The sequence below is a fragment of the Anser anser genome (assembly GCF_964211835.1).
Source record: "Anser anser genome assembly, chromosome: 2".
Classification (NCBI taxonomy): domain Eukaryota; kingdom Metazoa; phylum Chordata; class Aves; order Anseriformes; family Anatidae; genus Anser; species Anser anser.
In genome coordinates this window covers 130,851,883-130,878,432 of record NC_139721.1, presented here as the reverse complement: position 1 = coordinate 130,878,432, position 26,550 = coordinate 130,851,883, and the positions used below count along the sequence as shown (strand labels likewise).

Genomic DNA, 26,550 nt, shown 5'->3' with positions numbered 1-26,550 from the left:
TTATAAGGGGTCTTACATAACTGTAGTGTATGCTCTTAAAACTACCCAGGCTTTTCTGCATACCGTTTCTGAGATCTTTGGGCTTGTTTACACAAGGACACTCAAAAAAAATAATCTACAGTAACTGGAATTATAAATCGAAGTGGATAGTTAAATTGTATTAAAACCTTGTTCAGCATGCATTCAAAATTACAGTTCCATAATTTAATTTATCTTAATTTATTTTGGATGTGAACTAAGCTACATGGAATTAATTTAATCCTGAAAGAGTATCCATAATAGAGTTTAGTTGGTCTAACCACTCTTCTTTAAAAGGAAATCTGGATTGTTTTAATGCATTTTCATGTTCCTCAGAAAGTCTTCTTCATTTAAGATGAAATTTCAAAGAATTGCTATTGTATATGTTTTTTTTTTTTTCCTGTTTTAAACTTACAGTGTTACAATAAGCATAACCATTTACTCACCCATGTTTGGTTCTTACTGCCTCAGGAAATTCACAGTAACATAACACTGAAACCAGAAAAATTACTCTGTGTCATACTATGACTACAGAATTGGCTCAAGCCACTTCAATTGGTTATTTGTAGTTCACAATCTGAATAAATTACAGAACAGTCTCTAAGTACAATTAAGAGCTGCTGAGTTTTTTCCATGTTTTGTTGAGAGGAAGTCAAACTGAAGTGCTCAGAAAAAAAGCATTCTTCACTGTCTTAATAGACCTAGCACAGCCCTGGGAATATTTGGGCTTGCCTGAGGTGCTTGTTTCATTGGGACTATGTGAGATCTAGCTACTTCTTTTCCGTTACCCAAAGAGGGCCTCGTTTGAATTGCGCGGTCATCCCCTACGTGATTTTACTGAACGTAATTTTCCAGTTTCTTTAGAGTGATTTGCTCTTTCCTTGGAAGAGTGTCCTTGAGAGGTAGGCTGGAACCATGACATTTGTGAACCGCTTCAGGGTTGGACCCTCTTGTTTTTCTCCCACCCTGATATCTAAATACAGATCAATTTCATAATCTGTATTAAAGTTGATTTGGAAAATCCGTATAAGATGTAAGAATTCACATAAGAACCCTCTTCTAGAATGTCAGCTTTACAGTTACTTGAGTTGTTTATGCTATGCACGCCTAGAAAGCTGTGGCTATTGTAGGTGTTCCACGTTACTGTTCCTTTTGTTAGCAGATGTGGTAGAAGAGGGTCCAGAAGTCTTCTCCTATTGGAACTTGTCCCATCAGTTTAAATATATTTTGTTTGGTTTTTTTTTTTTTTGGTTAGCTCTATTTTAAACTAATTTTGAGATTTATTTTTTTTTGTGACTGTTCTTCAAATATACATGTTAAGTTATGTAAAAAACATTTTCTCCGTATTTTTTTTTAGTGTTAAATCTTTTAAATAATAGAATGTCAGGAGAAATGAGTGCATGAGTGCTCTGAGGATTTAGGATTTATGATGGTAACAGAAATGGAAGAGCAGAATATTATCTTTTTCCTGGTCTTTTCTTATATATACTAAAGAGTTAATTTTTCAGTAATTTTATTTTGGTGGGTATCTAGGTAATTTCATTAATTGTGATGATCCAAGGCCATCTCAGCCTTGTAACAGTAACACATACTAGCAGTTCTCGTCTTTCTTACATTTTTTAAAACTATGCTATGTTTTTGCATATTGGCCTTTTGGATGAAAGAGTCATATCATTTTACAGGAGTTTCTAATATTAGTTTGAAAACTATTGATGCTACTGTTTGACTTAAAGGCAGTTTGACCCTTGTCAGTGCTTATCTGATCCCTGTATCCTTAGGATGTCTCTTTCCTAAGTTGCCACACTGATAATTCTCTCACCCCCACCCCCAAGTCATAATTTTAGTTGTCTCATCCCAATCTTCTGTGCTCAGTATGTGTTCAAAAGATTTATTTACATTTCTGTCGTGAGTAAATTAAAATAACTTTGCTGAAAATGGCTTCATAGGTCTTGAGTTTTCCATTTTCCAGTTCCTGTATACTTGTATTCTAATCTGCTGGAAAAGTTAACAAATGAAAGGTAAAAGAAATGCAAATACTTCTTATACATGCCTTCAGCACAGCTCCTGGGTGCTCGAAGGGATAAAACTACTTATTGAATTCTTTGATAATATTCCTAATAACAACTCAAAATTGTGGATTTTGTCTCTCTATCATACTTTGTTGATAGAAGGTATAATTACAAAAAGTGCAGGACTTGCAGAAGCTAACAACAGTGATCAGGATTATTCAGCAGCAGGCTGAGTATGAATTTAGAAAACAATAGCTTTCTTGTAAGTGGAAAACAGTATCTAGTTTGTGATGTAAAAATATTCACTTAAAATATTCACATTTTACCAATAAGTGTGTTATTTAAACTCCTAATACTTATTTGCATTTCAAATCAGTATCTTTCCAGTATCTACTGAAGTGTTTGTAGTTGAGAAGTTCTGTTATTTTATTGTGCATATACAACTGTAAGAAAGATGGTTTCCTTAATAAGCAATATTAATTTCCTGAAGTACTTTTAAATTATATGTTCTTTTAAAATATATGGAAGCAGTGTAATATGTTTTTGGTGTTTTTTACTTATTATTAATTTTTTTTAAGATATAAGAGACGCATTGGCATTTTCAGGCGTTTAACATGGAGTGATTCAAATATACATGTAGAAGTCCTTTCTGATAATTTAAATGCATGGTATGAGTTAGCTCGTGAGGTACTTTTCAACTTGGTACTGACCAAACACATTTCAGATGGCAGATTTCAGGTTTTCAGTTAGCACAAATAAGCACAGCAGCATGGTTTGCTAAGACCAGTCCATCTTCAGGTCACTGAAGAAATGGATGCTACAAAACTCAGTAGAAAAGTCTTCTTTGTCCTGGACGAGACAGCAGGGACTGTAAGGAAGAGTGGAATAAAAAAGATGCACATAGGAACAACAACAGCAGAAAAAGAGCTTCACTGTAATAAAGGCTTAAATCCTTCTGAAGGGTTCGACAGTCATGTAGGTGAGGGGGGTTGGGGCAGTATGGTCTCTTTGGATTTTCAAGAGTTTTTGTGAGAGACGTTTTTAAGGAAAGGTTTTTAAGGAAACACAACCTGAACTGGTATACGAGGGAAAATTCTTTGCTACTGAGGTGGATAGGGTGAGAAAGTGGATAAAGGTAGGATATGGGCAGAAATAAAGGTTACAAAGGGTGTTCTGGAGGGGTATCAGCTGGGACCTCTGCTGTTCAGCAGTTTATAATTAACCCCAGAAGGGGCTGAGCTCTAAAGCAGGAAATTATGCTGGTAATGTGAAGTAATTAAAGATGAGAGACAGTTGTAAAGAGTTGGAGAAAAACATTTGGATTTGAGCAGTAAAGTAGCAAATAAAATTCAGCACGGGTAGATGGGAATCAATGCACATGAGGAACAGTTATTGTAATATTGTGTATGATGTGTTGGGCTCCAAAAATAGTGCAATCACTAAGGAGTAAGGTCTTGAGATTTTAATATTCCCATGAAAATATCTAATGAGTAGTATTCAGTAAAGTGAGTTAAGTACTTAGAATTATTAGGAAAGAAATAAAAAATACAAACCTGAATACATTATTATACCAGTATATAAATTTAAGGTTTTCCTAGGCCATGGTACAGTGTGCAGCTTTGTTTCTTTCATCTCAAAAAGAATTTGGTAGAAAGAATTTAAGTACGAAAAGACAATGATCTGTTATGGAAGAGCTTTCTGTATAAGGAAAGAGGGAATTTAGTAGTACTTGGTATAAGCCGTCAAAGTCATAGATAGCATGGGAGAAGGTTGATATGGGTTAGTTTTCTCTGTCTCTTCATCAAATGGATAGGAGGCAGGTTTAAAATAAACAGATTTATTCTTCATAGGCAACAGTGGTGGAAAGCCTTGCTGAGGATATTGTTGGAGCTAAAATTATTTATCTGTGTTGAAGCGAAGTCTGGACGAGTACATGGTGAGAAATGCATGGTTACTCAATATTCAGTGATCATATTAGCCTCAGAAAGTTCCTTAAGCAGAAGGTATTTGGAGTCTGGAAGAGCATCCAGGGGAGTATCATACACATCCCATTCTTACTTTTCCCTAGACATCTGCTTATGAATATTGATAAAGATAAGATATTGGTCTTATACATCATCTAACGAACAATTGTTGCTGTTGCCTGTTATCTTTGTTGTTTTCCCAGTTCTTAAACAAAGATTTTTATAGATCATTCCTGTTTAAAAAGAAAAAAATTAGAACACAAGCCCATCTCTTCATTACTTAATGGAAGAAACTGTGAAAACAGTACCAAGTAGTTTGAAGGCTCTTTTAGATGTCTAGCATTATTACTTTTGAATAATGAATAGTTAAAATAACTGAATATTAGCCCTTTACACTGTTCATATATATACTTATATATTAAAATTGTTTATACATATGATTTTATATATATATATATAATATTAGTAATTCACAGTAGGACTATGAGATGCTTCAGGTGTATGTAGACAATGGTCTTCTGTCTTGGTGCTAGTTGTGTTTTTGTTGGAGTTCCCTTTTGCTTAGTAAAAGAGTTGTTGACCGGAATATGCCCTGCAAAGACTCTATGCTGTTAAAGAAGTTGTTTTTCATAACTATCCATTAGCATTTAACATTGAAAAGCCATTCTGGTAGCCAACAGTACTAAAGCAGAAAAAATACCTCATGTAGTGTTGGCTTTAGTTTTCAGTTTGTGGAAACAGAACATGCTAGCTTCCAGTGTGAAGTAGTGGGGTATGGAGCAGCAAAGAATGCTGCAGATTATCTGGGTCTGTGTGGCTGCAGGTGGGTTAATGACAATTATTAAATGCTAATGATCCAGCTGGGTTGTGAGGTGAGGCAGTAACCTGATTCGCAGGCAGATAAACTATGGGGATAAATGTAGAGTTTATCGTGGTAAGGGGGAGTGTTTCTGATGACTAAAACAGCATGGCAATTACATGTTTTGCTTTTGTTTTGCTAGTTTATGTAAGTAGAGAAGTTTACTTGATAGTGGCGTCAATGGATGAGAACACAGAGGAGTGGAAACCACCACAGATCAGTGTGTGGCTGGGGGCTCCCTCCATGACACTGGGTGAGCAGAGCTAATGTCCCCTGTTGGAGTGTTTCACGCCCTGGTGGGTTGCATAGAGTGGACCACTCCTTAGCAGGAGTCATGAAGCGAATACAGAAAACCCTATGAGAGCAGTGTACGGGGTAGGTGGTATTGAGAGGGCAATGCTAGTAGAAATATATCTGTGAAAGAATAGTTCCATTGTTGTTAAGTAAATAACTTTTCCTTGGATAATGATTATTGGCTCTGAGGACTGGGGGAAAATAGATTAAAAACATTGAAATTAAAAGGTGTGAAGACACACTTAAGGGAAGGTAAGTGCACAAAGCTTTGTAAATTATTTGTTCATGTTTGATGTCCAGAAATTGCCCTAAGAACAAGGGCTCTGCTGGACTGGAGTTGTGTAACTAGCATTTGAGGCAATCACTGTGTGAAGAAGCAACATCATTTGCAACCGATTTTCAGAGTTCTTGCATCCAAAATCTCTTTTGCTGAAGCTTTGAGGAATTCTTAAAAGTAACGTGTGTCCTCTCAGAATATCCCCAAACAAATGAAAAATTCCTGGGTTTTTGAAGGTCAATAAAACATGTAGAAGCTCTATCCAGACAAAGCTTGCTCAGAGAGGAGCTTCAGAGGAAGGTTAATAGCCCAGGTATTCAGTTTAGTGAGCCCTTTTTAGACTGAACCTTATAAAATCATGAGTAAATAAATTACTTTGTCAAAATTAGTTTTCTCATATATATATACACACACACACTTTAGATTAGAAGATATTTACATGTCTGTATAATAAATTTCTTGTTCTATAGACTTTATTAGTATTGGGTAGAACATGTACAAACTATGTGGTTGAACGAGTGATACTTTTTGCTTCATATGATTAAGTTCCACACAATGTTCTCTAAATAGACAAGAAAGCACTTAGTTGGTAAGCAATGTGTGCACATCTAGAATGGAAAACAGTATTATACTTTAGCTAGTTGTGTCATGTGAAATTCTTATTTTTTTAATCTGTACAAATTCAAAATTATTGCGATGATTAAAAATGGAGAGGGAGACTGTCAAGTTATTTTTCAAATCCTGTAGGAAAAAAGAGTAAGTAAGTAGTAGGGCTTTCAAATTACCATTGCCTCACTAATTGCTGTTCAGATATTATGCAGTCTTTGAATTTGCCTCAAACATGAGAAGTTTAACTTGCTGTCACTGAGTATGATGGGATCAAAGATTTAGAAAAATGCTTACCAGATTTGTGAATGTTTTTTAGATCTTGTGGATGTTTAGCATTCTTTTTCATCCACCCTTTAATGAGGTAATCTTACAATTTGGGACACTACTGTTTTCCATTCAGAAACATTTACAATAGCAGAAAGAGTAAATAGAGTTACTAGGAGATAGGATATGATACCGTTCCTGTTTGACAGACATCGACCAGAGGGAAAATGTGTAAAACTTTGTCCTTTTTCCTCCCACCTGTCCCCCCGCATTTGACTGGGGACTGATTAAAAAGCTGGTTTTGGTGCCCTCACTCAAAGTAAACTCAAGTCTGGTGGAGGGGTACAGGAGCGTGCTTCATGAGGTACTCTTTTTCTGTCATTAAAGTAACATGGAAACTGGCCAAAAAGCCTCTAAGTTTATCTGAAGTAACACTTGCAGCTTTGTGGAAGTATGCGGCTGAGTAATAGTACAAAAATAGCAAGTTATTTTGAGGAAGAGCATATGTTCTATAACAATGAGAAATTGGTATACAGATAAAAGAAATTATGGATCTAAATATAAATTTCAGATGAGAAAGATCTGTGGCTTAGTGCCACACAGTCTTCTGTAGATACAGCCATTAGAAGTTGTTTAATGCTCGTTCTTCTATCATAGTTATTTAAAGAAGCATCATCATTGATAAATTGCTGCACTGCCTTAAAGGTGCACATTTTGCAGTCTGTAGCAGTACAGATAATAGGCACTTCTTATATTAGACTGCACACCGATATACAGGGTACCGTACAGCAATAATTGCATGCGCTTTGTTTTTTTTTTTTTACTTACAGGAAAGGTACATTGTAGAGCCATACTATTTGCTTACTGTTTAAAGACACTGACAGCCAAATGCAGCTATCTCCTGTTAGAATCCAAAATGAAGAAAACATTGGATCAGACTCGCAGGTTACTTGAGAAGGCATTTATATATATGTGCTTAGACACAGGAAAACAACTGCAGCTTGTAAAATATAGTGCAAAATTCTCCATGCTTCCGCAGATAATTGCAGAATTGATTTTTTTTTTTTTTAAGACGAGGGGAAAAAAAAAAACTTTGAGGTACTGCTCTGAGGATTAAAATTTTCCTCCATAGAAGTCACTTTATTTCATGGAAGAGATTAGTTTCTCTACAAAAAAAAAAAAAAAAAAAAATGAACACAGTGCAAGTTGACAGTCAAAATTGCTCCTTGTTTTTTATTTTTCCTAGTTTCTCCTTAAATGATTAGAGATGGGCATACATAAAAAATCCTACTGGTGAGCAGGACAAGAGATCAGATTAAGTTGCAATTAGATTTGGAAAACTAGAACCTAAAGCACTGCCAAATAAAATCTGTATAGAGCCACTCTGTTCATCAAGTTCTGTGTGGTCAGTGTAAAGCTCTTTTGAAAGCTGGAGAGTGATTATGTACAATATAATCTTTATTGTTAAAATTTTACTTTGCAGGAGGTAAGTTTGAAAGTATTAGACCTTATGAAAGTCTGCAAATCAAAAATCAGTTCTCGTTTGATTTGTCACTAAACTTTTTTCTTCTTTTCTGATCCACTTACGCTTCAAAAATTTTACATGCCAACTTGCTGTCATTTGCCATCCATAAACGAGATGGATTCGTGCAGTACTTCTCTTTCAGAAGAGGAAGAAATACAAAGGAGAGCAGTACAGGATTTAGGAGAAAAAGCCAAGGAGAGGTTAAAGAATTCAGCTGGCATTAGGCATATCATCTCTGAATAGTTTAAAATTTGTTTTCAAACTTATCCTCTCTCTCTCTTTGTAATCAGCCTGATCTGATTAGTGTCTGTATAAACTACCTGTGTTGCTGAGGAGAAACAAGGAGTAAAGGAAAATTCCAACAGGGACACAGAAAATTACAGAGAAACTGGGAGAAAAGAAGAGGAAAAGAATCTGTAAGGGATTTTCCTCTTCTGTTTTTTCAGATGTTTTCTCTGTAATGCTGAAAGTATGAGAGACGAGTAAATATAGTAACTTTAGCTCTTGCATTTACAATTCCCTGAAAAATAGAGGCCAGTTTCCTAGGAGCCCGTAGTGATCTCTGCAGCTAAAGTAGAGCCAAAAAAGAGAAGCATGGGAGGTAAGGTGGTCTTTATGCTGTTAACACTCTAATGCAGAAGTGTCTGTTTGGTTGCTGGAGTTGTCTTCAAATTGTAAAAGATCAAGTAAAATAAGTAGGTAAATGAATAAAAACTTAGTGATTTTTCTTTATATCCAGGATCTGTTTGGTAGGTGCTTTTGGTACGTGCTACAGTTCCTGGCTGGGCTGCATACTCAGTTTTATTTCCTGTGAAAATCAGCGTGCAGAGGAATAGCTGATAGATGTCTGGACCTCAGCCTAATACAGAGTTCAGATGCAGTCTGGGAGCTTAAAAATAAGCAAATTATTGGCAAAAAGGCAGGAGAACACAAAAATATCACTATCTGCCCCAGCCAGCTGAGAAATCTGGACAGTTATGGAGTTGTCCTATTGAACACTTGGCTAAAATGAGCCATAGGAGTATGCTCTCTGACCATTTGGAGAGAAGGTGGAAAATCCTTTTCTTTGTTAAGGGGGGGGAGCAAAGTGTTTTTCATGGTGTTTCCTCTATAGAGATATTGCTAGTACTCTATTTTACTTGTTTATTCTTGTGATTTAAGAAAAGCTCCATCCAAAATGCTCCTCATTTGGAGCTTTGTGCATCCATGCCATATGTTAAAAACATGGGGAAGAGTAGTTGTAGAATCTGTGCAGCAACACTTGTCCTTTATCTCCCTCCCCACCCACACTGAAATAACAGACTTGGAGTCTGTTATCCTCAGCACCGCTTTTTCCTCCTGTGAATGTCGATTTTCCAGATGTACCAGGTCAATGCTCTCCAAACTGACCAGGGATTTTTATTTTATTTTATTTTTCTTGGTTTTGACTCACATTTTGAGGACCTATTTTTAGGTTCTTAAAAGCACTGGAGTGGTGTATCTGGACTAAGTATACCAAAAATTGAAACCTTAACAGCAACTAAAGGTGAATACAAAAAATCACTTTCAGTTTTTTGAAGTACTGCTGCAGCTATGTTGTATACCAGCTCTGCAACATGTTTTATGCCATTTTTCATATTTTCAGTTTGTCATCTAGAAATTAAAGGAAACTTTTAAAAGGTCCCAGAAGCCAATTTGAATATTTTTGACACAGCTTAAATGGTGTAGTCTCAAGTGAGAAATTATATCCCATTTAACTTGTACATTCTAGTATTTTGGCTTATTTCCAGATTTGCTGCATACTCTGAAATGTGCAGAAGAAGAGGGCAAAAGATCTCATCCTGTCTGATCTAATCTTGCTTAAAGTTGTTTCACTCTTAGCATCCTGTGACGGTCATTTTTAGCTATGGGATCATAAACAGCCTTTAATGCTTGATTTGTCTTCTTTCACACTGAGAATAAAGGAAGCATCTAGAATGTATTACGAAGTTGAGTGCGTGCAAGCATCTAGTAGATCAGAGTTGTTAATAGAAATGTTACAAAGGGTGGTATTACCATTTCACACTCAAATAACTCTGCACAGATGTAAAACTGATGATTTTGCATTGCATAAGCGTTTGCCAAATGAAACATCACTGCATATTAAATAGAAAACCGTTATGCTTTTGTTATCAGTGATTTGGCCTTGTGCATAACGTGCTTAATTCTATGTGTTTTGATAGGTAAGAACCTCAATTTCTGAAAATGGTATGTTTTAAAACGAGTAGTTATCTCCCTTCAAAAGTTTTCCCTCAAACACGTAATTCTTTGTGATAGCTTGACATATGTTTTTTGGTCATCTCTTATTATTCTTTTTAAGACCTACTATGGAGAATGGCCCTGATTGTATTATCAAAGGTAACGGGGAGTTGGATCATAAGAGAACACAATATCTCAGAAAATTAACTTGTTCTAAAATAGATTTAGAAGTTCTGGCATCCTTGGAGTCTTATCACGTAGTAAGAATGTGTGATATAAGAACAAATACCTACAAAATATGTCTCTTCTTCTGGCAGTGGAACATAAACAACATAAGAAGGTAGAGAGACACTTGTTTGTGACTATCACTCATTGAGGGGGCAGCAATCAACCATCTTGGAGCAACTCCATCCTGGAACAGCTTGAGGGGCCCATCCTGACATGATCAAGACACAAGTTAGGTTTGTCTTCTACACTCCAAAAATACACTGTTATTTTTCTAAACTAAATTTTCTACTTGAGTAACGTGAAACAGAACAAAGAAGGTTTTCATCTAATCTAGTGCTTATTTAGTCTCCTTGTAGGAGAAAGCCTAGGATTATTTGGATGTTAGAGAAGCCTCAAGGTAGTCCTGAAAAGTACAGCTGGGGTTGATTCAGCTGTAACATCAATAATTCTGGAGGTTTTCTCTGAAGGAGTTCTCAGCTTCAAGAAGAGCTACTGCATGCAGTGCTGCCTGAACCTTGGGAATAGGAAGACTAGTGGGTTTTTTTGTTGTTTGTTTGTTTGTTTGTTTTTTTACCCCCCAGAACTTTCCTAGAATACAAAGTTCTGTGACTGTCTGAGGGCTACCTCATAGCACACATCACACACATTGTGATGTGCAACAGTGACATTGTGAAACTTAGGACCCTTTTCCAGTCTGTTGAATTGACTGTAACTTTGTTTAGTAGTAAAAGGTCACTTTTAAAAATGATAATGTTTCTGTTTTGTCCCCATGGACACCTTTTTGTAGAATCTGCTTTTTTTTTTTCCTACTCTCTTTTCTCCCCACCCTTTCGGCAAACATATTATAAAGAAACAGCTTAGGGAAATGAAACAAGCTGTCCAAATTTGTAAAAGTTGCACTTCCTCAAGGAATTTCAGCAATGTATAACAGTTGGTCTAAATGGGGATTGGAACAGTTTAGATATCTTTATTTGTTTTTAATTTAAATGGGAAGGAGAACTGTAATGATCTCTTAAGAGAGCAAGGATGATTTTTTAGGAAATGGTTTGATATTTACATAGTTAACAGTTACACTGGAAGACAAATAGATATTTAATATGTAAAACAACTTTTCCTATTTTATAATGTGTTTTTCAAAATGAAAAAAATAGCTATTTTTTGTGTTGCGGTGGTGTTAATGTAGTAGAAATGTGAGCAAACACAGCAGTGTTTGCACGTTTAGAAGTGGAATGGATGTAGTAGTAGACACCATAGTTAACTACACCAAAATGTGTAATGTGCCCTAGATGTATGGCATGTTTACCATGTGGCATATATATTAGCTATATATATTGCAACTAATGAAGAAAGCTGTATGCTACTGTGCTACCTCCAGTAGAATAATTTCTATCTATTTTAAAGCTTACTCAATAAGCTAGTTTGCAAGTGAATACTGATATTTCAGCAGATAGCGAAAGGATTTTTCTATTGATTTTTCTAGAGAAGAGAGTATCCACTTCACGTGATGCAATCCATACATAGCATTAGTAATTTAGCTCTGTTCTTGTGGTTTAAGCAACTGCTTTATCTTGTGCTGTGATTCTCATAATCTGTAGAAAGGCAGAAGCAGATACAGAGAGGAGTTGTGTGCAGGGCATACTAATAGGATTGCCAGCTTTGCTTCTCTTATGAGTTCCAAAGACCCCAGATTTGTGTATCTTCAGGAAAAGTGCTGAAAGCTTTTCATGGAGATTTGAAAGACAATTTGTTGATTTAGTAACTACAGAGAGAATCTGATAGCTACTTTTGGGTGGCAATTTTAAGGTAGTTTTGTCATTTTGGGGTATAGTTAGCATACATAAAGCACAGTTGCCCTTTTGTGTTTACAGGAATGTTGACTGTTTGAATAGACTTGTTTGAAAGCATCTCTTAAAAGTGTGCAGGTAGTGATGATAAGGTAGGTATGCAATCATCACTGAATCACAGAATGGTTTGTATTGGAAGGGACCTTTAAACCTCTAGTCCAAGCTGCCTGCCATGGGAGATAAGGGGGGGCTTTATGCAAAAGCTTAGATGGAAGAAATGTAAATTCAGAAGTAATGGACAGTTTAGGAAAAAAAACTTTACCGTGAGGGTGGCCAAACAGTGGAACAGGCTTCCTAGAGAGGTGGTTGATGTCCCGTGCCTGTCAGTATTTAAGAGGCATTTGGACAATGACTTCAATAACGTGCTTTAACTTGCAGTTAGCCCTGAAGTGGTCAGGCAGTTGGACTAGATGATCTCTGAAGGTCCCTTCCAATGGGACTGTTCTATTCTACTCCACTATTTTGATTTAAATGAGGTGTATTAAAATTCTGAAAGTTACCAAATATTACACTGACTATGGAGTAGATGAAAGACCTATATGCAGTCATCTTCCCTTTCCCTCATTGATAAGGCTGAATGAGCACAGTTTGACTGAAGTCAGTAAAGGAGTACATCTATGCTCCAGCTAGGGGTTTTATCCTCTGGGTAATCTGAATTCTGTTCTAGATTTTACTACAGACTACTTTATCACTCATTACAATTAAAATTTCTGGATCATGTACAAGTAGAAATCCAGGGAAAAACGTAAAGATGCCTAGATGATCTGGCACTATTTGAAGTCAATAACCCCTTTTCATATTATGTTAGTAGCAGCATTGTACCATGAGTTAACCAGTAGTAGAAAATCCAAGTATAGAATCCTTGGGGCTGTGCTGTTAGCATAGCTGTCCACCACTCAGTAATGTTCCTTTTTTTTTAAACTATATTTTATATATCATGTTGTGCAGCTGTCACCTTCCACCATGTGTGGTTTATTTATTTATTTATTTTATTTTTGTTGTTGTTTTAAGCCTTTGAGGTAAATGAAGCACCACTGGTAGAGTATTTGACTTGAAGACAAGTGTCTGTGCAGTAGGCATGACAAACACTTGGAAAATAAGGCAATGCATCCTGGGTAGAGGAGATAAAAGGAAAAAATAATTATCAATTGGAATAACATAAATAATGTGTCATTCGTATTTAGTGTACTTCTAAATGTTGATGTGAAAATCTCCTGTATTAGGAGTTACTTGCATTCAGTAACTTTAGAAATTCAAATATACGTATTTGTATATTTTAAAGAAGCATCTTGACAGAAATCCTGTAAAGTGAAGAGAGATTAATTCTCCTCCTCAGTGGACAGGCAAAAAAGATGTATATCTGAGGGAGTAAAGGAGAAAATTGATCGCGTGTTAATGATCATTTTGCAGAACGTGTACGACACATGGATATTGCAGTAGATGCTAAAAATATGTAAATAACTTTGATTTTGGATGAGCCAGGGTAGTAATTATTTCAGAAGTGAAAAGGAATATTTAAAAAGCCTTAAGAGAAGACGTTTTCTTGGCATGTGGCTAAAGACGCAGCAACCCACCCTCAATTTCCCTGAATGAATATGGTGGAAAGCCCTCAAAACTGCTCTGAATCTATCAGGCTCAGATTTCTTTGCATCAGTGCAGCCATTAGAAGGGAGAGAGAAGCTGTGCTTAAGCCAAAGGACATCTTTAGTGTTAACAATGGTAACAGCCCAGCTGTGAGTGAATCCATGTTGGAATAAATACATGCCATACATGGTTTTTACCATCAAGGTGAAACTCTGGGACAGTCTTTTAACAGGGAGAAGGGGAGACCCCTAGCAGTTATGAATGTGAAATACTTGCTTACTATACCAGGAAACTGTGTCAGGAACAGGTAGCATCACCTGGTCCACATTCTTACTCCTCCTGAGCAAAGTGCTGTCCCATAACCTCTACAAGTTGCATTTTCTCCAGGTTGTGGAGAGTCTCAATCTCTCCGGACCCTGCTTCTTTGTCCTCTCAGGAGAGGGAAAATGGTTCTGCAGAGGTTGGTTAGTAAGTAAATAGCTCTGTTAATTTCTTAGATATTGTAAGATCGTTTGCACTGTCAAGCTACAGGAAATGGTGCTTGGCAATACCCAGCTAAATGCTGTTGCCGGCAAGATGAAACCAAAACGCCATGATGAGTGTCCTGCCGTGAAAGAGAGTAACGATGTGTGCAGAACACACTTCTGTTGGGCACGCTGAAAGTTTTTGCATTTTGAAATGCAGCTTCTCCAGTGTGCTAGCTGAGCAATCCCTAGCTATGGGTGGGAGAGGGGAGATGTGAGAGGCAGGGGAAGTATGACGGAGCCTGTGCTGGGTGTTTGTGAGGTGGTTCTCTCTAGAAAAGCCAGAGAGCTTCTGTGAGCTGCTGGCTGGGGTAGTGCCTTCGATGCCGGGGGAGGGGGGCACAGAGGGTGCAGTCCTTGTGGCTTCGCTCAGGTGTTGGTTTTTGGTATGTTGTGTGGTGGAGAGAAAGGTGGAGCATTGATCTAGCTTGTGATTTATCTCAAGTACTCAAAACCCTGAAAAACTGGATTGTTTCGGCACTGAATCTTTGATGTGCTTTAGAAATGCTGAAGAAAGGCATTGAGTAAAACACTAGACCACAAAACATAAAAATAAACTAGGGCTATTTCTGTGGCTTAGCTTTAACCAGCTTGTGTTTAGCTGTTTTACATTATTGTAATGCACAAAAACAAAGGAAGATGTCTTGTTTTTTTCAAATACTGTTGCTAAAAGTAGAAATTCTTTCACAGTGTTTAAAGGAGCTTACTAAATCAGGACACAGAGGTTGTGTTAATTCTTTCAGAGCTCCTTTTGCATGTGGTGTTAAGCTTTGTATTTTAGAAAAAATCACGCTCAGCAATGAAATTGGAATTTGAAGTAAACTCCAAAGAACCAGATTGTTACCTGGAATGAAGAAGCGTACAGTGCAGGCATGAAAATACATATAAGATGGAGCTTTAAGACAAAAATCATCTTATTAATTCAAAAGTACTGGTGTCCTTTTTAGGTGTTTTCTGTCTCTCGTTACCCTTGGTCACTTTTACCTGTAAGAAGTGATTATAAAATACCACTATTTTGTTAGATAGCATCTGATTTTCATGTACAGGTGTATAAACACCTGTGCAGTGGTTGAAACACAAGACTGGGAGGATCTCACCCTCTTCTCCTCTGGGGAAGCATTGCTTTTGAGAAGTTGGTGGGTCTGTGCTTTCTAACCTGAGATTTAACTAGTACAATTCAGTCAGTGATGTGCTATCAGAGTAATCGGCAAGTGATTCCCAAAGGGGAGGAGAGCTGTGGGAGTCAGCAGGAACTCATGTAGAGCACTGGATGCCTTCTGGCAACTGAGCCCAAGGTAAATGCAGTGGTGCTAACTGCAGGTTGAGGGAGAGTCAGTCTTATTGCAGAACACTGACCTGCCTGGCTAAGGAAGAGGTTTGCAGAGCTGAATCTGAACCCTCTCATTTAATTTTGAGTTGGGGAACAGTGCCAAGAGCTGCGTGGTTTTTTGTTTTGTTTTGTTTTTCCCTTAATGTGCCATGGCACTCTGTCTTGTGTAATACATTCTGGCTTGTAATTTACATTAAAAATTGCTGTCCATAGACTCCAAAGTCAGCTGGATCAATTCTGTTGGGTAACTTGACTAATGATACATACAGCTAATTTATTCTTCCATCCCCACTAATGCAGAATGGTCTGTGTTTTATTAGCTTCATTTCAAAGCAGCAATGAGAAAAAAGTACATAAGATTTTTTCTACTTTTTTTTCCCCAAGTAAGCTTGGATATTGTATCTAGTGTTTTATTGTGGCTCTGAGTATTAAACATCTTTACATCTGGTTTGAAACACAGCACTAATCCTACAAAACTGGTATGACTTTTTTTTTTAACAAATAAAAGAAGGAACTGGGATGGTAAGCTGAATTATGAGCCCACATAGTTAGGTACTGCTATAAGAAGTGGGAGGGAATAACAGAACCAGTTAGTTGACTAACCACTTCCCTTCATTGTTGCTTTTAATATTAGAACAGCCTTGCTAGCTTTCTAAACCACCATGAGTTACAAAAATGAGACAATGTACGCTTTTGCTGGTAAGTTCCTTTCCTTTAAGATCTAAACTGAAACTAGAATTGGAATTGATCCTCAGTGATTTAAATCTGAATTAAGATGTATTGCTGTATGTTTTCCATAATCATAAAAAATATGGTACAGTGTGGTGTTGTTCATAGTAAACAAATCTAGGCAGTTACATTCCTGCCTTAACAGCAGATTTTCTTCATGCAGGGTCAGAAGGGTGTATCCCTTGATAAATTACAAACTTACTACTGAAGTAATAATAACAGTTGAAAAAAACAATGCAAGCCTGTAAGGTCAGAAAGGTGATTTAAATGACTTTTTTGAATGAGCTGTAAAATGAACTTCCATGTCTCTCTTGAGTACTATATGCTGTTCTGTGCTGTCCTTTTGTGAGCTGCAGTCATGTATGCTGGTTGCTATTACTACTTCGTTAGCTGGAGAATTCCTATTTCATGGCTTCTGTTGCAGGTCCTATTAGTAATAATTATCAAAGTTAAAAATCTTAATATCTACACCTGTGCTGTAGTCTAATATTTCTTTTTGGACTGTGCCTGTTAGGCGTATTTATATATATTTCATATATATAATACATTAAAATAAACAAATGCTGTTTGGTAGTCTTATTTCTAAATATATCACATCAGGTTATTTAATATTTAAGGCTGAAATAAATTTTGTTTATACTCTTGCCATGCTCACAGGATTGTCAATCGATGATACAGACTGTAGGAAGTAAAAGCCTGGTGTCTCAAGAGCACTACAGTTAAGGCTGTTTTTACTGGTCTGAATGGGAACTTGGTTGGATTCTCAGTACTGAGCAAAAAGCTGTAACTGGAGTTTCAGCTGTAACAGTTATTTCTTTTTGTCTTATCTGTAATGTATCTGTGAAGTGGCTAAATATACCCCAAAACTAGGGAAGGACATAATAGTTCATACTCTATTTTATAACATTGTTCATTTAGTGGGATGCACTAGCTTGTGTTGTCAGTATATTTATTTACTCAACAGATTTATGTGAAATGTATTGTCAGCTTTCTAATGATATACCTGTCCTCATAAATCAAAAAACAAACAAACAAAAAAACAAAACCCCACAAAAATAACCCCAACAACATAAACCAACCAACCAAACAACAACAAAAACTGGTGTTTTTTTTTTTTTAGGGAAAGCATCATTTTAAAAGGTGTCAGTATATTTTTAGGTTCTTCATTCAAAACCTGAACGAATAATTACTTTATTGCAAGCTCTCTGTTCCCATTAATGCTCTACAATTTCTGCAACAGTTACTTTCAAAATAGCTTCTATGTTTTCTGATCACATTTGGATATTTGCTCCGAAAGACAAAAAGATTAAGCCAAATATTTTGGGAATTTTGTGAGGTTTATAAATAAGTTTTTGAAATTACTACACCTCAATTTCTATTCTCTTGCTGTAGAGCAGTAGAAGTGATTCCCTCTGAATCTTGCACAGGAGGAAAGGATGGACCATTTCCTGAAGATTCAACTAGGAGCAACCTTGAGTTAGCCAGCCACACTTGACCTAGAATGTGGCTTTACTGTAATATAAAGGCTTTCACTTAATCTATTGTTAATATCAATGTTTTTGGAGAGCCATAAGCAAAACATCAGTAACTCTTGTAAGGAGAGAAAAAAAATCTAAACAGCATACAAGTTACGGGGTAGTAATGGCTGCAGCATGTGTCAATTTTTGAAGCCACCCATATTGGTCACCTGAGCAAAATGAGTACAGCTAGTAAACCATTTCTTCTTATTGAAGTGACAAACAAAATAAGCTCACTTTGCAGAGATCTTAACCTTAAATATTGCCCTCTTCCTTAACACTGAAGTTAATATTATTAATCCCCAGTTGCCCACAATGTAGGGTCCTCCTGCAATTCTTCAACTTTCCTTCATTCCCATCCTTAACAAATTTTTGGCACCTAAGAGTTTGCTGTGTTGCAGTGTTCGATGCCAGACCCTCAGCAAATCTGCACTGTCCTTTAGAGTTTTGGTGCACCTATGACAAGATACACAAAGCGAGGGACTTGGTCAGTGCTGCTTCCATTTGTCACCGTGCCAGAGTTATGGAGATGTGTGGTCATCCCAGCTTTCGTGAGAGCCAAAATCCAATGAAGCAAACAGCCTGATCCTCTCCCCGTTTACCTACACTCCCAAGTGACAGAGCTGAAGCAGGCTGGTTTCCTGCGTGTCGAGGGAAGTGCCTGTCGTCCCTTGATGTAAACCCTGCAGAAGGACCACTAATAAAATCTTTCCTCTCCCAGCTGCCATTTTTGGGAACCTAATATGTTTTGGACCGTGTCAGGCTTGGCAGAAATCATTCTGTGAATTCAGAAGTTATTGTGATGAGGGCTTAACGGATAAGTTTCATTTCCGTAGGAAACCAGGCTAAAAATAAGTTCCTAGCTCTTCTGTATGTAGAGGAAAATTTTATAATGTTAGTACCAAGTTTCTTGAGAAATGGGAAGCCAAAAGTAATTGTTTTTAAAAACAGAACATTTTAGCCAAATGGTGTGGAGGACCTGTTGCTTATTTTTTAAGGTACTGAGTTGTCAACATTTTTTCCTCTTCTCTCTGGCATTCAGACATGCTTACAGCTGTTCCTGAGGCTCTCTTTTTGGTCTTAGAAACAGACTTTGTGGCTTAGAAGTCTGAATACTTTTTGTCTGTGTTACCAGAGCCTAACCTCTGGGACCCTGAAGCTGTACTGTGTGTAAGACCAGTGTTGCTGATCCAGCACTTCATCTCAGAAATTTCCTAGAAAGCAATTCTTATATTATCCATCCCAATATTTGTGGTATTAATAGTCTTAACAAGTGTGCTTGTCTTAGTGTTCATATTAATTCTTTGAACTGCCACTGAAATGAATGAACTTCATTGGGCTCTGAATAGTTGAGGATGGTAAGGGGAGAAAATTCCTTCAAGCCAAGAAAGCCACTTTTTGAAATCTGTCTCCAGGTACAGCTTGGTGGTAAAGGATTTTCCTCCTCTAGTTCCTATTCTTTTGCAGTTAGTTTTTCAAACAATAAATGTAGTACAAAATAGGTTTGGACAATGCTCTCAGACGTATGGTTTGATTTTTGTGTGCTCCTGTGTGGAGCCAGCAGCTCCTTGTGGGTTTCTTCCAACTTGGGCTATTCAGTGGTTGTATGATGGCATGCTGTATGTTACCACTTCTCAGAGTGGGATGGCACCTGGGGTACTTTAAATAATGGTTCTAAAATCCAGTGGCATAATACTTCTGTAGGTGGGGAGGAATGGTGGTGGTGGAGTCTTTAACGCAGCTCAATTTGTGCAGTTCTTTCTGATAGCATATGAAAGAAATGAAGCTGTCCAGAATTTCACGGTTTATAGGATGAGGTATGTAGGAGACCCATCTGAACGTCTCTGTAGCAAATACACATTCCTTTGTTTCATGTGTCTGTAGTCTCACTCCCCATCACAGATATTTAGAAGGTCCATACTGTATTTGTGATCTTCCACAGTTACTGTGGAGAGCAGGTAGTGCTGGGGCCATGATTAGGATTTTATATCATTTCCATGGTGCGTTCCAATCTTTACTAGTGCTCCTGTGCTGATAAGAAAGGTAATTTCAATCATGTTTAGAGTAAAAGTGGGCTTTGATATTTCTAATTACGTTTTTTCTTTTTTTTAAATCCAAAAGGAAGATTGTAGTTATGAAGCCCAAATTAGTCAGATTTGGAGGGTCTGTAGCTTTTAGGAGGTAGCAGCATTTTAAAACTTCTCTGCTTCTCCAAGTTGCTTCCTCTAGAACTCAGATAATGTCAGTACAGGTCTGGCAGTACAAGTTTTAAGAGTTAATAGATAATTTTAAATAATACAGTTCACTGAATAGTATGATTGATCAGAGGATTTTGTTGATTCAGTTATCTACCAAGTGTTGGTGGAAGAAGTGAAACAGCAATAGCTGTAATTGTATCAACAAGTTATGTAGGAACAGAGTTAAAATCCTCAAGTAACCACTTGAGAATATTTTAATGGAGGCTGAAAAACATTTGTCCTATTTGAGCTTCTGTTTAGAATGATGTCTCTTGTGTCATAAATGTTGATAAGTCATTTTTATTCTTAATCATAACTTTTGTCAAATATCCTGGTAGGAGGCGTAATTGCAATCTGTTTGAAAGTAGAGGAAGCAGGAGAGTATACAACTCAGTGAGAAAGCGTAAAAAGCTCCATATTTACAGTTGGATTTGATATAGCAAATATGAAATAACAGATGCTGATAATTGCTATCACTGTGACCTCTCCTTAGTGCTGTTACTTTTTTAAAAATTATGCTTATTAATTTGATACTCTTAACCAAGGCTGTTACTAGAGCTCTCCTATTTCTCTTATGATTAATTTTGGCTTCATTAATGAAAACAATCCTGCTGCTGATGATTCTATAGCTTGTAATCCTGGTAATTGTAGATTTTCATTAACTTTTTAGAGTTTGTCAAGTCTGTCATGTAAGAAATTGTATTGCTGCAATTTAAGAGATTGTATGATTCACGAGGTTTCTTTTGTTTCTTACAGGATCTATTTGAAAACTCTACGCATTTTGTACTATCAAGGCAAAGATTGCAGGACTTACATTGTTTTAATACAGTAGCAAATAATAACTGAAGAGATAAATAGTACAGTTCGTTGAGTAACAGTGATCAGCATTATTTGTTTTATCTTTGGTATTATGATTCCACCTCCTTTTGTGGATGCCTTCATAGGGAGAAGGTGAAGAAAAGAAACAGATTATTTTAGGCAGGTGACCCCATCATTTAAGAAATGTTCTGAATTTTAAGATGTGAGGTCATAAGCATGTTTTAGAGATCGTGACTTTATTATTAGTTTATTTTTTAACTTACAGATTTCTGTTTGCCAATATTCTAGCAAGATTACTAACATGATAACTTGGAAGGATGAACTTTTATATGAAAATATGTAGCAAAGTGGGAGTAAAGTTATGCCAGTTGAATTTTTGACTGACAGATGAAGTTTTTTCTTGTATTTTTTCCCCCTCTGTTGTGTTCTACCAGAATGTGGAGAAGACTTGACTGTGAGAACCAGGTTTATCCTTTTCTGTACTCTGAATTCAACATGCAGTTGAACCTTGTTTAATAATAATTTGGCAAAAATTCTGAAGAATATGATTTTTTTTCTCAGGCATGTGTTTGAAAATGCCATGTGATATTTCCATAGTGAATATTTGTTGTTTATAACCAAACCATTTTCTCTCTAATGTCATGCACATCTTTCTTACATACCTAGTGTGGAGATGGAATTAGGAGAACTGCTTTATTTTCCATGAAGGCATGGCAAAACTTGGAGTATGTCAGCTGAGGACCGTTATGCCTTAAATTAATTGTTTGCTAATTAACTTAGGGTATTTGTCATGCTTGAACATATATTTGTAGACCAGAACAAATGTGTGGAAATATACTATTTCACAAAAGCATCTCTAGTGCTTTGAATTGATTCACAATAAGTTAATTACATGGGGGAGATACAGAATTGTTCTAGAACCTGACTCAGGCTTAGAAATGACATTTTCTGTTATTAATGCGTGGTTCTTAAACACATAACCGAAAGTCATGTATAGCCTGCAGGTTATGTATTTGAGGAAAATAAACCAAGCCTGTACTTGGACGGCAATGTTGTGTTGTGTGTGTAGGTAGGATCCACTCATTTTCTCTTGCTTCCAGTGCTCTTCACTGTGATAATCTGTTCCTTCTGCAAGACAGCATTCTAGACTCTGTCTTTGGTTTTATGGGATTATATGAGGATCTTGGTTATCTACTGTCCTATTTGCAAAGAATTACCATAACAGGGATGCAGACTATATGCATGTAAGTATAGTATTTTATTACATTTTCTGTGAGATGCAGTAAATTACCTCGACACGCTATTCCTTGTCCAAATTTTTTGTTATTTTTTTTAATGAGACAAAACCTCCAAACAATTAAAAACAAAGAAATATCTTTCATTTTTGTGAGTCAGAGTTTTCAGCAGTTTATATACAATGCATAACTAAGCTGCTTTCTTGGGTGGTAAAGCTGCAACTTTCCCTTGGGCCTTTCTAAATCTCACCTAGTTCAGGGAGCTACTTTGGCTCTATTTTCAAGTCTAAAGTACAGCACTATACTCTCCCCGAAAGTTATCTTCTTTCTAACCCATTTTTATGAAAATTAGTCATTTCAAATACTAAATCTGTTTCAGAATTGATTCAGCTGCTTCCTGTCATCATTCCCTCATCAGTTTTACTTTAGCAAAATTCATAATCCTGATTCCATAGCTGTAACGTCAGTAGGTCAGCACATCCTTCTCAGCCAGATGTGAGTTTGCTGTTTCCATGCTGCAGACAGCTGGAAGATCATCCTGCCTGCATCCCAAGCTTACAGTGAACTGTGCTGGTTCTATGTCCAAACTAGTACTTCTTAGCAGCTAGCGTTCAGTGCTGTCCTGATTGAAGTTAAACAGCTTTCAGTTAGCCCAGGAGGGAGGCAGAGCTTCATTGCATATTCCTGCAAAGATGTTAATAGTATTTCCATTTAAATCCATGGCCACTCTTCCCTTCTGTGCCTGTCCATGAACACATATACACCTTGACTCCATAGTTTGAAAGAAGGCATGAAGATGATAATGGATAATCTTCAATTAGGTTCTAGAATAATGACTAGAGGGCATACTCTAGTAAAGATACTTTTATTTTTTGAAGGATTTCGCAATTATGTGCAGTACAGAACTCTACATGTAGGACAGTATGTAACTGGTGTTTGCTTGGAACCTTGTGGTGGTTTTACCCTGCTGGGCAGGTGAACTCCACCACAACCACTCTCTCACTCCCCCTTCTCAAGGGGAAAGGGGGAGAAAATAAGATGGAAAGGGCTCAAGGGTTCAGATAAGGACAGGGAGATCACTCAACAATTATGGTCACGGGCAAAACAGACTCAGCATAGGGAGATTAATGTAATTTGTTACCTATCAGAGTGGACTAGAACAGTGAGAAACTAAAACCACTTTCTCCCCTTCTCCGTCCTCCCTCCGAGCGGTGCAGGGGAACAGGGAATGGGGGCTGCGGTCAGTCCCTAACACTTCATCTCTGCTGCTCCTTCACAGTCACTCTCTGCCCCTGCTCCATGTGGGGTCCCTCCCACGGGATGCCGTCCTTCCCGAACTGAGCCTGTGGGGGCTGCCCACAGGCAGCAGCTCTTCAAGAACTGCTCCCACATGGCTCCATACCTCGGGGTCCATCCCCCAGGAGCAAACTGCTCCAGCACGGGTACCCCACGGGCAGCAGCTCCCCCCAGACCCCCTGCTCCTGCGTGGGCTCCTCTCCACGGGCTGCAGCTCCGGCCCGGGGCCTGCTCCTGCGGGGGCTCTCCATGGGCCGCAGCCTCCTCCAGGCCACATCCACCTGCTCCACCGGGGGCTCCTCCACGGGCTGCAGCGTGGAGATCTGCTCCGTGTGGGACCCATGGGCTGCAGGGGGACAGCCTGCTCCACCAGGGGCCTCTCCACAGGCCGCAGGGGAACTGCTGCTGCGTGCCTGGAGCACCTCCTGCCGCACTGACCTTGGGCTGCTTCTCACCCAGCTCCATCCCAGCTGCTCTTGCACAGCAGTTGTTTTTTTTTCCCCTTCCTTAACGCTGCTTTCCCAAAGGCCCACCCAATGTCACTCCCTGGCTCAGCTCTGGCCAGGGGCGAGTCCCTTTTGGAGCTGTCTGGAGCTGGCTCTGATCTGACATGGGGCAGCTGCTGGGCTCTGCTCACTGAGGCCACCCCTGCAGCCCCCCCTGCTACCAAGCCCTTGCCACGTAAAACCAATAAAAACCTGAAGTCAAAATGATCTTTTATGAAGTTTGGTAGGAAAGCCATTTATTTCAGTTGTGCTGGTACCATCACAGTCTTTCACTGGGGTGTCTCATTCTCAGTCAAAGCCATACAAAGATATAATGTGCCTATTGCAAATAAAAACAGGAAAAGAACTATCCTGGTTTCCTCATTTTCTTCTGAACAAAGAATGTATTCCTGAAGTCTAAATATGCCTTACCATTTGGAAGTGGGGATGTTTTGATGTCAGAAAAAAAATTGAATGTTAAACAAGTCTGTCTTTATGAAGTTAAACAACTATATATGCAAATAAAGTCATTCCTCTAATTAAAATTCAGTTGGATATTAAAAACAGAATTAAAATGACAGTGAAAGAACAGCCTCAGGTGTATGGCTGCGCATTCTAAAGTGCTACATTTAATGTTTATGCAGAAGGTTTTTTATATTTTAGAAAGTGATTAGCACCTTGGCTATACTGCTTTCAGGAGTTTTTTATTTTTTTTAACAGTGCATACGATTTCCAGATTTTCTTTCAACATGGGTGACCTACTTAGAAAAAAAGTTCTGATTAGGACCATGTAATATACTCCCTCAGTTTGGAAGTGTCTTTGGGTAATGTATTGTGGAGAAAAGTAATCTCATCTAGGAGCGTAAATGGACCCTATCACATCTTAAGATATAGATTTTTTTTTTTCCTTTCTATTCTCTGTGCCTAATTTAGTCCTCAGATGCAGCTCTCTGTTTAATGAATCCACATTCAACTGGCATGCTTTACCAATAGCTTAATTCTGTTTGCATACAAATTCTTTTCTTCCTCGGTTGATTAAAAAGAATCCCTCCCTTTGAAGTCAGATGGCACAAATAGAGCCTAACAAGTTGTTTGTTATGAAATTAAGCTTTTGATTATTTCTCATTTTTAGAGTTCTATAAAGAACTACATAGCAAGCAGGGCACAAACAGCTGTGTCCCCAAAAGGCAAAGGTGACTTCTAGTTAGGAAAAACCTGGAGGCAAGCAGAACGCAAATGAACACAGAGCACAATGCCCTACAGCTAGACTGCAGAGGGACCAGGATGGTTTGGAAAGGACTCCACAGTTCCCATTTTTTTATTTATCTGTTTTCCCATGATGAGCATTTGTTAATGGGATGGACAGAATGGGATAATATGCATTACCTGGGAATTGTTGAGAGAGTTCCTAATTACTTCTCTTTCAAAACAGCTAATAGCTGCAGATGGTTCTGGAAAAGACAGTCCTTCCCTAAGATACATTGAGGAGTAAGAGTTGGCACATTTAGGGCTGATGAGGAAGAACATCTTATAAAAGTCTTCTGCATTGCTTCACCTTGAACTTATAGGTGGGCATTGGTGGTAAAGACCTGTCCGTCATCACCGTAATTTGCCTAAGATGACGATGGATGACTCCCAGTTTGGGGGTAGATTATGTAAAGACTCATAAAGATTTATGTAATAAATTATTGAGTTTGCCTTTTGTAATTAAACGCGATCTTTTGGCTTTAGAGGTTCCCACCCCACTTTCTGAATTTCTTTTTTTTCTTGGGGAGGGAGGGAGGGAGGGAGGAATGTTTGGTGATCATTCCTAGATGCATTTTGCATTTTTTCCTCAAAGTTGCTTCTTTTACTACAGTGAACTGAGTCAAAACGCGTTTGGGGTGCATACTGTTAGTCCTTAGGAGAGCTGTCTAATCACACAGGATGACTGTAAGCCTGTGGAGAAGGATTTCTTTTTTTATTAGTTTCTTTTTCTCCCTCATTCATCTTCATGTATTATTATAGATAAGGAATGCAGTACTGGATTACAGTTATTTGTGCATTTAATATGTGACATTTGTTTGACAAATACTTGTCTGCACTGCATTTTATTTTGACTCTGAAATCACAGCACAGTGTTACAAATTCAATTATTCACACTGCAGTCCAAGTTCAGTGCTTTTGGTAATGACAACAAATGAGACACTCTTTTTCAAATAGAGTTCTTGTGCATGATTTCAATTCGTTTTAATTTTTACTGTATTTAAAAATGCCATTTTGGGCATAACTAGTTAGGTTTTTCTCCCCAGTCTAATTGCCTTTAATAGGAATTTATAGTTCATAAACTTGTCAGGGAGCAAAAAAAAAATATACGGTTGGAGAAGTAAATGGACAGAATGCCTAAGCATTGAAAATAATATTACATCATTTTTATGTTATGAAAATATTCTGAACAATTTGACTATTTCCTGGATTTAACCGAAATGGTTACTTTGTAAAATCATCTTCAGTAATAAATGTCTAAGTAACAGGCCTTAGCAGAGCAAAAAAATAGTTTCAGGCTGTAGGTAGAGATTTTTTCAATTGTGTATCCATGCATGTATTGAATTTTTTTAAAAAGAAAAAAATATTAAAATTCCATAATTACTTCTTATAATGCTATTTCAATATTCAGTCGCAATTTCATAATGCGAGTTACACGACT

The 26,550-nt window shown here is 37.6% G+C and overlaps 1 protein-coding gene across 4 annotated transcripts in view; it reads left to right on the top strand.

Annotated features, from left to right (window-relative positions):
- Positions 1-26,550, top strand: part of HDAC9 (histone deacetylase 9) — a 479,837-nt gene that overhangs the window by 55,704 nt on the left and 397,583 nt on the right. The window contains exon 1 of one of the 4 annotated variants that reach the window (XM_083825983.1): positions 5,158-16,245. The exons of 2 other annotated variants lie outside the window; for them this stretch is intronic. In XM_083825983.1, coding sequence (XP_083682109.1) covers positions 16,209-16,245 — 37 coding nt within the window. In that variant the 5' untranslated portion in view covers positions 5,158-16,208. Of the gene's footprint in view, positions 1-5,157; positions 16,246-26,550 lie in introns of those variants that run through there. One more of the 4 variants, XM_083825981.1, reaches the window with a different exon arrangement.